This window comes from Diadema setosum, chromosome 14 (assembly GCF_964275005.1).
Source record: "Diadema setosum chromosome 14, eeDiaSeto1, whole genome shotgun sequence".
NCBI lineage: Eukaryota > Metazoa > Echinodermata > Echinoidea > Diadematoida > Diadematidae > Diadema > Diadema setosum.
The window spans coordinates 2,118,750-2,132,485 of record NC_092698.1 but is presented as its reverse complement, the minus strand read 5'-3'; the positions used below and the strand labels follow the sequence as shown (position 1 = coordinate 2,132,485).

Genomic DNA, 13,736 nt, shown 5'->3' with positions numbered 1-13,736 from the left:
AGCTTCTCTTCAAAAACAGTTTAATTATGAGACTTCACTGTCACTCAAAGAGAGCAAATAGGGTAACCTGACAAAGAGAAGATTGCTCATCACAAAATGGAGAACCTATCTCTTGAGAGAAACGTCCGGTCAAAGAATAAATTGTGAGAACAAACTTTAAAAAAAGAACCTAAAGTGACCCCGGCACAAATACTTACAAATGTACAAGCACGGTGCATTCTCTCCTCTTCAATACCACTCTTTTGAAACATTATGGAAGAATCCTCCAATGGGATGGTCAAAACTGCCCACGGATGCTCCAGATTGGGTCACCAACTAGACACCAGGCCTATTACTCACCATATTATGAGAGGATCTTGGGGTATTTGAGAAGAGAGGTATAAGGCAGTGGGTTATTCTTTGACCCAGATTTTAGTCACTTCTTCAAGAATTGGGGGTAAAGTCAGAGAGAGGTCCAGGAAGGTCTGCCTTCCTGGAGGGGGAAGTGAAACCTCTGACACCATCCCCTCACTGGAATAAGATCATCCTCTCAAAGATGGAGCATGATTATGATTTTTTTGTTAAAACTATTTGGAAAGATGCAATACTCCACTTTTTTGTTGCTACATAGAGAGGCAAGATCTGGGTGCACGTACAGTTTATATTTTCACAAAAATTGCTAACAAAACGATAACTTTTAAAATCCAAATTCATAAACATTTTCAAACAAGGAAGATACCCCCAGTCTCAGATATCATACACAGGGCAGTGTGTTTTTAGCATGCGTGGACTTCAGAATTTTTTTTTTTTCAAGTCACTCTCATTTCTGTCAACAAAATCTGAAATACGAAGGGAATTTTTTGCCAGGTGCTACATGTACATACCCACTTGTTCTTTTATCTGCCTTTTGTCTGGCAAGTGAAATAAATAAGTTTTTGCCTATTTGAAGTGTGGGGACCTTGCCAAATTGCCCATGCAGACAAGTGGAAGAAAAAACTAGTATTACTTGTAATGCCCTCAAAATTGTGTTTCCACATTTGAATGTCGACTCTCGATGAAAAATTATACAGAATATCTATAGGCCTATTAAAGCCACTTCTAAAAGAAAAAAATACACATAAAGAAAAAATCCTGGCCAGCAAATCCTTTAAGGTTCACAGTCTCAAAATTACATTACTACAACACATAGTGGTTTTGCTTTTGGCTGTGATGGGGTTAAACACAATCTACTGGTTCGGAAACTTCGTTATTTTGAATCAGTCCACACTATACATGAGCACGTCTCTACTCCTACCCTTGCAGACTTCAAATATACCTCTTCTCATTATCGAGAGAATGGGGGCCGAGCGGGCGACACAATTGAATTGTGGGTAACAGACATGGCCCATAATGCATCGTGACAAGTCTTGAGGGGCGTGATGCTATGCATGGCAAACTGCAATTAATGCACTAGACCTTCCCTGCCTGCAGCGCTCTGTGTCTATACTGAGCTACTGGGAGAGGGGTAAGGAATAGTAGCCTCAGAATATTTTCAGCGAAGAGATGTACAGGGAAGGTAGAAGTCAGAAAAGTACTGAGCACAGTATTTCAACTTGATCAGTTGGGGGCTGGGAAGGTGATAACACTGTGCAAAGTCTTAAAAAAAAATATGTGACCCGCTACAACAAAATGATCCTAAAGTCGGGCGAGGTCGATTTTTTGAAAATTGCATGATATAATCCCCTAATCTTTCTGCTTTAAATTGATATATAACACATTTTATAAAAATAATCGGCTGCGAAGATATCGATGTTTAAAAGAGAGCATGTCGAGACGTCTGGAAAATCACTGTTTCGAGAAAAGTGCCCTAAAAGTCTTCCTTTCGACGCAATCGCAATCAAGGGACACGCAAGTCAGTGTTCACCTCTGGACAATAGAAGGTAAGCCCTAGCAACTCCCGAAGAGTTCATTCAAGCACATCAGCGTCAGCGGTCTCCTCACCAACCAATCAGTGACCAGGATGTGAGAAGCGGCTGAGCATAGTGCATCCCGCCCGCACGCACCAGTCGACTGGGCAGTGTGCGAGCTTCACGCTTCGGTTAGCAGCAAGCAGCAAACTGACCAATGAGATCACTCTGGTCGTTGTTAGGGGCGGAACCTGTCTGTGGCGCTCAATCCAAATTTTCGAACCAGTCTCTGCTTCGTTGAAACGCCAAAAAACATGGCTCAGAAAAACGCTATTTTTTGGTCTTTCCTTTGATCGTTTTGCTTCAAAATTTCGACAGATGACAGAAGATATGTTAGACTCCAATAATATATCAAAATCAGAAAATCGTAAGTTTTGACCAATTTTAATGCTCTGACTTCAAACTCGATTTTCACGGCTTCGACCGTGCGCGACTTTAGGACCTTTTTGTTGTAGCGGGTCACATATGTATATTCTTTCAGTTGTGTACTGACAGTGAATTTTGTGGTTGAACATTTCCTGCAACAACAACTGCCTGTATGAATAGTTTACAGTGATATTCTGAAGTGCAATGGCATGACAACATTTCTTTTTCCAAGCATATATTACTTCCTTTGTTTCTAAAAGGGTCTCCAGCTGATGGTTTCATCATTGGAGGAAAAGAAAGACCCCCCCCCCCCAAAAAAAAAAAAAAAAAAAAACACACACACACACACACAACAACAATAACAACTTTAATGCCCTGGGTACCACTCAAGGCAAAGGCATAAAAAAATATCATTCCATTTCATAAAACTATTTTTTTTTTTTTTTTGCTTGCTCGCTTGATTGCTTGCATGCTCCAACAAAAGTCTAAATAAATCTAAGTACTTGCTGGCATTCATTCAGGTGTGCTCATGAAATGAGAAATGTACATGTACCTGCTCACTTAAGGTGATTCTGAATGATCTATGAACACAATATTGCTACTTTGATCTGAAAACAATTGTCTGATTTATCTGAATATCATTTTCCACACTAATTATTGTACATAATCCCTTAATCCCAGCTATATGAAAGGAAGACTGCAATTATTTTGCCATGAGACCTTAATTCAATCAACTGTTTATCACCATCTGACAAATCCATTTATTTACCTTTAGTGAAGATGTGAAATTGGTGAACTTATCTTTAAAATGTTCACATGCACTGAAGTGGATCTACAGTACAAACATTTTATGAAAATCACATAAATCACTATGTTTTAGATGTTAATATATCCAGTTTGAAAGTTAATAGTACTTTTAAATGAGAATTAGATTGATTCTGAGGAGCAATCACTATGAAAACAGGGAAAATAAACATAACATGGTCGCACAGATGTGATTAAAGCCTGCATTTATTGATAAAACCTGTTCCTTGTATCCACATTTGGGACTGAGCAAATGCCTCTGAATCATTACATCTTCAACAGTTCAAATTTCACGATGAACAATATTAGCTTGTAATTCCTTCCCATCAAAGGATACCGCTGCATTTTACCACAGCGCAGCCAATTCCCCAGAGTTCACTAAACCTGCATTTCGTGAGAACCCTGGCCCGAACGGGGGACACACGCGATTTCGAGTAATTCTAATCATTGGAGGCCATTAATGCTGCATCAAGTTCGAGGGCTGCCATTTGTTACAGCAATTGGCCGCCTGTTTCATCTCCGTCGTTAAACAAGAATGAATTGGCGAATGGCTTCCAAATCAAAGCCTGGCGTCAAACTATAAATAAATCATAATTTACAACACTGATTTTTGAGGCAAGCATTTCTAACCCTCTGCTGAAACAGGTCCATGTTGGAGCATACACCGTATCTTTATTCTTTTCACTATAATGTCTTGCCTCACTTTGTTTCAATGTACTCAATTTCATTTTGTATGTTTCATTTCATTTTTGGTAAGCCATGGAACTTGCATATGTGTGTAAGGTAACTCTGTCATCATACAGCTTTCAAAAAAACATACACAGAATTAGGTTTGGTAGAAAATTTAAGCAGAAATCGTACACATCATGCTACCAGGTTAACTCCAAGTTAACCCCCCGTTAGACATTCACATTACAATGTGAAGTGTTGTTTGTTAAATTCACACATCACAGTAGTTTGGGTTTCTCAATGCACAAGATATGAGAAATCTCTTCTAACCGCAAATGACACAGAAATTCAATCTCCTTTGCATATTTCTAGGAATGAAGACAATGGAATAACAGGATGGATGCGAAACTGTTTTCAGCAGTAGACAATAATGTGACGCATGAATGTAAGAACATCGAGACAAAAAAAAAAATCACATACCTTTCTCACCCATGATAGATCTACTCATATTCGTATAAGTGAGGTGTACTGTTCTTTAGTTTTTTGAATTCAGAAGAAAACATGTCACAAGTCAATGTCAGCATTGCTTGCTGACATTGCTTGCAACAGTGGTTCCATGAGGGGTGGGGGGAAGGGGTGGTAATATTAGGGAAGAGGAAGGGGAGGAGGAGGGGGAGATGGAAAAAAGTAGCAGAAGTTTTCGTACCGAGTCACAATAGGAGAGTAAACCTGCGTACTCAAATACCGAGATGCAGCTATTATTAGTGATGAGAGGGTTGTGCTAGATTACATCAATACCACCACCTGTCAGACAGCCGCGACATTCAGACAGTTGGGATCAGGTCACGCTAAATTCCAGGCAAACATGGCTTCTTCTCTTTTCCCCGACCTGGGCTCTGTTTCATGAAAGTCTTATGAGAGACTTTTTGCTCATAAGACACATTTATGAGAGACTTCATGAAAAGGATTTTACTTCTTTTTGAAGGGTTCTCACAGAGCTACATACTGAGTGATTTTCGACATTCTGAGATTTATGTAAAGACTTTAATGTGATGACTTCATGAAACTAACCCCAGGTACAAGTCATCATGTTTGATGACAGCAAGTCTTTCGACAAAAACAAAAGAAAACATGACAGAAAACCCCCAAAATACATAAAAATCCACCACTCAAACCAAATGAGAGTTGTCACATATCTCCTTAATCTATTGCTGTCAAGATGTTGTCGTTCTTCATCAATTTTGTACATGGGCACCCTGCTATGTAAATAATGGATTAATTTATCCCCCCCCCCCCCCTCACATGAACTTACAATGTATATAAAATTATACATAATTATACATAATCATGTATGCTTAATCATTATTTGAAAAAACCTGGTACTCATCCATACATGTTTGGGCAAAATTTTAAATGTTTGTAAAGCAACGAAATCATTCAGGAGCATGCAACCAATAAGACAAAGAAGGCCTCACACTCGTCAGAGTAGGCGAGTGTAACAATTTGACCTCTTGGGACGTGGTTATACACTGGTGACCGCACTTTCCTGAGGGATTTCCTACAGGATTACGGGCTTAATCTGGCCAATTTCTGTCAGGTTTGGGTAATGCCTGAAATTACAAAAATGAGGGAAGAAACTGAAAACTTTCACTTAATCATGCCACACCCTAAACTCACCCCTTTTCACCCCTCTACAGACCCAAAGAAAGAAAGAGAAAGGGAGAGACATACAGAGAAGGAAGGATAAAAATAAGAAACTCTTAACAAACTTATGTACTCTGTGAGACTAAAATTATGTCGATTGATATAATAGTATACAAATATACCAGGCCTGAGAGGTTCTGGTTGAAACTATGTGCATGAGGTGACTTCAATAAGTAGGGGCTGCGCCCCTCAGAAAATAGTGCTAACAAAGTCACGGAAGGCATGTAGTTTAACCAGAACCTCACACAACGGCCTGCTATATTTGTTCTATATGCCTCCAAATTAATTTGAAGAGTAACAGTAAAGTAGAGTCAGTGGTTGAATGATCTAAAGTTATCAGCTTTTTTTTTTCACGAACAAATTATGAGTAAAACTGTGTGCATTGACTGCGCGATGCCCCATTTATCTTGTGAAGTGCAAATGCCGTGTGTTTGGTGGAAAACCTTACTGTGATGTGATGTCTTATACACTAAAATATGTACTTGTCAAAAGATTGGTGTGGATGCACTTTAGACACTTAGCAAATATCGCCATTGCAGCATGAGATAGTTTTTTTTTTTTTTTTTTTACTATTTCCCTAGGGAAATATATGTAGTTGGACTATAAGATTTCCATGGTGGAAATATGTTTTGTCGCTTTCAATGTCTCCGACCAATCAGAGGACAAGAAATAATTTGTGAAGGATATAATTCTTATATGTTCATTCATGACTATAAACTGTAGAGTGAATATATATTGATTTTAGAGGCAAAAGGTAGTTAATATTGTACAGGGGCATTTGTCTGAACAACTTTCTGCTTCTTACAAGGCACCATGTTGCAGCCCTTTATGACACCACAGAGTGCTATAAAAAGAGTATAAACTATAACATGCACACAATGTGTCATTACGTAGATTGTGGGCGGAAGACTGGCTATCAATATTAGGCCAACTGTTCTCATATATAACTCCTCTGTCTAGCACAACTGTCACATTTGTGAAAACATGTTTTTCACAAATGCGCCTGACTCAAACCATGTGAAGATGCCGACATTTCACACTGCAAATCCAAAACATCTTGGAAGTCATTTCAGCTTCCCTGGTCCCAAAAGAGTAGTCAAGTCTTTTACGAAATGAGATGCATGTGAACATACAACATTTTGATATATAAAATTTTGATATGATGAGATTTTGATACAAAATATTGACAATGTCAATGCACTGTCCACAAATGCAATCACAGTGTGCCTTCTCACAGTATGATATCCAGGTTGAAAGTGTGGCAATCCAATGGTGTATTCAAGTGAACACTCTGTCCTCATTTCTTGTACACACTGTCTCTGGGCATTATAACAGCATGGACACTTTAAAGGGACTGTACAGTACTGGTTGAGGTGGGGATTCATGTTTTAAACATTCCTAAGTGAGATAATGAAAAGCCTCTTATGAAATATGAAAGAGCATGTAATTTTAAGAAGAATTCAACCTTTATTTGATGAAAATTGGTTTTCAAATGGCTGAGATATCCCAAAAAGTGCTAATAATAAAAGGCAACATGCCACAACTTTATTAGGATCTCTTTGTTTCACCTTGTTTTTGGATATCTCTGCCATTTCAAATCCGATTTTCATCGAATAAACTTTTGATACCCCTTAGAACTGCATGGTCTTTGACATTTCATAGAGTGGTTTCTGAATATCTCGCAAAACGTTAAAAGCTAAATCCTCACCTCGACCAGAACTGTACACACCCTTTAAACTGTGAAACTGTGAACACACAGTTTCAATATGCCAGTGCACACTCTCAACAAGGGCAATCACAGTGTTTATCATGTATCTTAATCAAAAGTAGGACATTTCTGCAATTTACACGTGTAACAAAGAGCACAAACTGTCTTCATTGTTCTACACACTGTCTATGTAAATACTAAGTCAATGTAGACTTTTTACACTGCGGTTACAGCCTGACATGCTGTGTTTAAGTATACAAATGATGCACAGGATAGAGTGCGTCTCCACTAACGCCACGAAATAATCCTGTGCATCATTTGTTTTATAAAATGGGTCGAAAACTAACAACATTTTTCACGTACCTTTGTGGATCAAGATGTCCGAAGATGTTCGTCCCAAACACGTCGCACTTGGAAAGTACTGTACGTATAAGAGAATACGTACGCCGGGCCACACATTGTTATGCACACAAGAAAGGCCGGCCAGCAGATGGAACTAGAAGTTGTTTACAGGATTGACAGCGCGTATAGTAGTGCGCGACGCACTTGTAACAACTGATTGAGTGCGCACTGCTAGTGCAAACATTGTGACGTTGGCCGTGGATGTTAGTGAGAAATTAATACTAGCACACGTGACTCATTTCAGCGCTTCCAATTGGCTACATTCTTGAACCCATTTTATAATGTAGCTTAATGACATCACAATATTGTTTCACTGTTGTGCTACATGTGTCATTGTATTCCTAGTAAAAGCAGTCATTATCAGCCCTGACACCGCAATAACTGTAGCTAAAATATTACCTTATTGTTATAATGCCAACACGCTGCAATCACACGACACATTTTAACACACTGCAGACAGCTTGCCTTTCATGGCATGACCATGTAATAAAAGACAAAGTTTGTGGGAGATGCTACCCACTTTAAAAAATCAAAATAAAGGAAGATAATATTCAAATGGTTGCTTTGACTTACTGCTAATGATGACGGCTGTTTCCATGCTATTAGACCAACTCCACCTGTGAAAAGCACCTGCATCAAAGAAGAAAAGGCAAAAAATCATCACAAAATTATTCATAACCCATAGAGAATAAATTCATAAACCCTTGAGGCAGATATAACATGTACTTGTGGAGTAAGAGATGTCACGACGCACTCATCATTTTTGTTTCAATCGAGCTTTCAATCGACTCGACCTCAATAATTCCCTCTCCGTATCACTCCTTCCTGGTGAATTGACCTCATTCTACTCAAGGTATACTCGTCTGCATCCTCGTTTCAATTACCTGTTCATCAGCTCGTCAACCTGTAATCAATCATTGTAAATGTGTCAAAGATAGAATGGCAACCAATCCCTTCATTATTCAATCATAAATACAGCTATCTATACTGAACCAGACATTGGTGACATATAGAGCAATTCACAGAATTATTCAACCTACCAGTTGATATATCAATTCTCTATTTGATACAGTTATCAGCATACCATCAAATCTACATGTAATTATCTTTATTCAGCTGTCCTTTCAACACATTATCTACCAATCCCACTACAAATCAATTGTGTATTCCTTTATCTTTAAACACCCATACCAGTTATGAAACTAACAAAATTATTCATTTGATCCAATAAATACAATATCATCTCAGTTGTCCCACCAACATTTGCATCTACATTTATATACAAAAGAACATTCAAGAGCCTTCACCCACCCATAATTTAGTCTAATACAAGCCATTAGTTATCACACCGCTTGGAATTTAATCATGAACTTGCAAGGCAATTCACATACAGGAAGAAAATTAATTTGCTAAACCAATAGTCCAGCTTCAAATCAGTCCATTCATCCACCCATCCATAAATCCATCAATTCATTCATGCATTTATTCATGCATTAATTCATTTATTCATTCAATCATTCATTCATTCATTCATTCATTTATCTGTCTATCCACCCAGTCATTCATCCATTCATTCATTCATTCATTCATTCATTCATTCATTCATTCATTCATTCATTCATTCATTCATTCATTCATTCATTCATTCATTCATCCATCCATTCATCCATCCACATTTCTATCCATGCATTCATGTATGTGCAGGTATATAATTCCATACAATGATGGTAAATCCACTCCTAGAATGCATGAAATATTCCTCATGACACTTATCACCATCACACCACAATAGTCCTGTCACTATTTATCCACCTGTCGTACATTCATTTATTCACAAATTTGTACATCACCCTCTCCATCACGGTATCAACTGATGCCCTCTTTGACTGGGATTCTCTGTCTTCCAAAGTGACCTTGCATAGTTTTGAACGCTATCTTTAAATTCTCTCCAGCCCACCTGAGGTTATCAATACATCCCACGGCAAAATTTGCCTCCCTCATCAAGTACAGGTAAATCTTTGTCCAAAGCAGGTCAGCTATATTGCAAATAGCCACTTATTTATATTTGAGTGTCTCTATCATTGTAGCCAATTCTACAAAAGATGTTATAAACAATATTGAAACTGAAACAGGCATTTATAAAAACTGCCATGAGCTTATCTTGCAATTTTGACATCTACAATGTATATTAAAAAATGAAAAGTCAATGTTCTTTATGGTTGAATATGTGTCTGGAAAAACAGAGGCTATTTTTACTTGGTTGCTGTTTGTAAATGTGCAAGTATACATCATAGGTACAAAGCTCATGACCATAACTTACATTTGTACGACTGTGTGTTTAGATAGTGTGTGAGCATCAAAAAGTTATAAACAGCTGTGCAGCCACCCTGTCACTCAAATATGCACAAGTTGAGGTTTCAGGAAATTACATACTGTACTGAGAATGCCTTCATTTGTGTATCTAACATCATATTACTTTAGGGTGTCAAAAGGTAGCATTCATGCTCAAATATCAACAAAAAACGGCCTCCAATCATGCACAAATGTCTCTTTTACAAATTGCTGATGAGGTCATCAATCGTTTTCTTTTTGGTAAGTAAATGTAACATTAGCCTTTTGAAAAAAAAATGCTCTGGAAACTACTTATTGATGACTACCTCAAAACTCAATAAAGCTCTGAATTCCATATAATATTCCTATGAGGTGGAATTCATTGAGGAAGTGATGAATGATTTCAACGCTCATCATCTATTTAGCACATGGAGGAGAAGCAATTTTTCCTTTCTCGCACCATGGCATTCTCTATGCACACAACCCTGTCTCTCTCATAGATTGATACATCATCAGTTGCACTTTTCACTCGTTTTTTTTTTTTTCTTCCTCCTCTCCCCACCTCAGTCAGTCGGCAAACCCCATCTCCATCTCCACCCCCCCCCCCACCTCCTTCCCATCATGCCTCCTGCAGTGAAGACAGGCGAGGCAATTTATCAGTGCTTTGATTATTGCCAATTCCTCACCGGGGCAATTTCCTCATTCTTGCGGGTGAGTGCGGTGGCGCACAGCTATAAGGCATCTATGCAAATGAGATGATAACATTCCCTCACGAGCGCATTGACCAACTGTATCAGCAACGCAAATCTCAGCCCAGAATTGCATTTCCTGTTCTTCTTTTGCATCATCATACTTTTTTTTTTTTTAAAGAGACTGTATAGTATTGGTTGAGGAAAAGATCTAGCTTTGAATGTTTTGCAAGATATTTAGAAACCACTCTTTGAAATGTTAAAGAGCATACAATTCTAAGGGAAATTGAAATTTTCTTTGATGAAAACCAGTTTTGAAATGACTGAGTTATCTAAAAATAAGGTAAAACAAAGAGATCCTAATAAAAGTTGTGGCCTGTCGCATTTTATTAGGATTGCCTTTTGGGATATCTCAGCCATTTCAAGACCAATTTTCATCAAATAAACTGCAAATTCCTCTATGAATTGCATGTTCTTTCATATTTCATAAGAGGTTTCTCATTATCTCACAAACACACACACACACACACACACAAATGTTGGAAACCTGCATCCCTATTTGAACCAAAACTACATATGTATACCATCCCTTTAAAGGGTATCCAAATTTTCAGCACCTGACTTAAACATACGTGTATATTAAAAGGCAAAGGGCATGCAGTGTAAAAGAACTTTACTTCAATAGGCATACACTGTAGATAACAAGTCTACTTCTTTTATACATTAGGATAACTGCTATAACCCAAGTATGACCCTCTATGACCCCGTTTACAGTGCGAGGCTCGGCCGCGGCCAAGCCGCGGCCGAGCCCTCCTTCATTTCAGTGTAAACACGCAAAAGGCCAAATGCGAGGCCAAAATTGGGCTCGCATTTGGCCACGCTCTGGAGGTGGTCTCTTCTCAGTGTAAACGCAAACTGGGCCAAATGTGCGGCCAATTTTAGTCTGGCTTCCAAACCCTCTGGCTTTACTATTTCGCTATTCAGGATATTAACCCCCTCAACGTCGAAAACTAGTATAATTTAAGGTGGTTTTGTCCTGCAAAGGATTTTTCCTTCGGCAAAGACCTTTGCCCGAACAGCGGCTTCGTCGCCACAGAATTCAGTTGGCAAAGGGTCTGAAAACCAGACAATACCAAATTGCGTTTGTTTACAAGCAGAGCGCCATTACGACAAAATATTGAAAGGTTTGAATTAAAAGCGCGGCCGAGCCCAGCAGGGTAAACGGACAAAATTGCGAGGCTCGGCCGCGCAATTGAGGCCGGGCTTGGCCGCGGCTGAGCCGCGGCCGAGCCCGGCCCCGCACTGTAAACGGGGTCCAAGATGCAGTAGGCAATGACATCAAACCTCATGACATGAGGCACTACATGATATAGTTTTACATCATGAATGATTTACTCTACATGCTGCGGACAAGAGAGGGATTTTGTTGCCCTTTTTGACAATAAAAGAGTATTGAAATGCTTTTTGTAGCTAAGGGAAGTTGCATTACTGTGTATCTTTAAATCTGACAAAATCCTATTGAAAGTACACATGCTAGGTCAATGTGTTTTTCTCTAAATGATAAACTGGGATTGGGCTACCTCCCTATCCCAATCGAAAGTCTTCATAATATCGTCGCCGGTCACACAAACCGACGAATCACTCCATTTTAGGTCAAATTTTCGATTTTGAGATTTTCAATCATTTCGATAGTAGATATTCCATACTACATATTCTGAAATTCTCAGTGTGTAATTCGGTGTAATTTTTACGTAGTTATCTCTTTTGTAGAAGTATGTAATTCCATTTGTGAAAATTATTTGTTTTCCCCATAGACGCGTGTGTTAAACAATCAGGCGATTCGACGGTTCGGTGACCGAGCGTACTAGTACGCGCGGTCACCGAACCGACGAATCAGTGCACATTGACTTGTAATTTTTGAGATTCAACAGTTCATTGACCGCGCGCACAGTGCGCGTACTATGTAATACATGCGTTGACAATGACAACGCTCAATGTACATGTACATACGGACACACATGGAAAATGACAACGTTCTTTGCAGACCGAAAATACATGCATGCAGCTCTTTGACGATTTCCCACTTATTTGTTAACAATACAATTCGATACAAACTTCACAAGTTAGAGCAAGAATTGAAGTCTGATGTACTACAAAAATAATTGGAAATTATAGACATGAAAGTGTAGCAAACGTAAGTAAAAAATGGGTTAACTTCAAACGCGATTTTCTCGAATTGTCATTCTTACGCAAACCTGAGGGATTCGTCGGTTCGTGTGACCGGCGACGATATGAGGGGGATATGAAGCACACAGACTATGAGAAAATGTTGAATTCAGATGCATGTCCATCTAGATATGAAGTGTGCATGACACTATTAAGGACAGCATACACATGAGTTAACTCAGCATTAAATCTCTACTAATTACAGGTGCTTTGAACCAAAAATTTGAATGACCACAAACTATGGTATATTCTGCAACTTTAATACATCACATCTACCTTGTACAGTGTAGCTCAAATGGGAATCCTCTGATAATTTGAACCCATTTCTTCTGAGGTTGGCACCTGGTACCATGGCAACATCCATGCATAATATTTCTCTAATTCTTTGCTTTTAAAATTGTGAAATGAAAACATTTCTCAACTTTCTTTTTTTATTCCTCTGGCTTTTTGAGACATATTCAATTTGCTTCAAGATATAAAATCTACATCATCACTCAAATCTTGCATACATATTTCATGTGAAGTTTGAATTACCACCCTATATGTACCACATGTATGTCATGGTGTTCACATAACGAAATACTGTGAGAAATGTTGCGGTATTTCATTGTAAGTGTGAATGGACCTTTTTTTCAATCTTTCAGACCCCACATCTTTCATTCATCCTCTCATTTAACTCCCTGTCGCTACCCACTCACTATCCAGTCACCCTGTATTATTAGAAGACTTTCACATATTTGACACAGTTACTTGCCCTGTAGTAGGCATCACCTTACCGCTGGTCTTCTTCTGTATCTATTTTGATTCAATCTCTCCTCACGTTAACCTCCCCTCTATTTTTTCTCCATCTGATAACTCCCTCTCTTGCCTCTCCCTTCCCCTCTCCCCACCCTCATCTTCCTCTCTCCCTCC

General features: G+C 38.7%; 1 protein-coding gene across 1 annotated transcript in view; it reads right to left on the bottom strand.

The window, feature by feature from the left end:
* LOC140237825 (protein ENTREP2-like) overlaps positions 1 to 13,736 on the bottom strand; it is a 172,177-nt gene that overhangs the window by 107,252 nt on the left and 51,189 nt on the right. Inside the window, exon 2 of the mRNA XM_072317754.1 lies at positions 8,152 to 8,208. Coding sequence (XP_072173855.1) covers positions 8,152 to 8,208 — 57 coding nt within the window. The remainder of the gene's footprint in view (positions 1 to 8,151; positions 8,209 to 13,736) is intronic.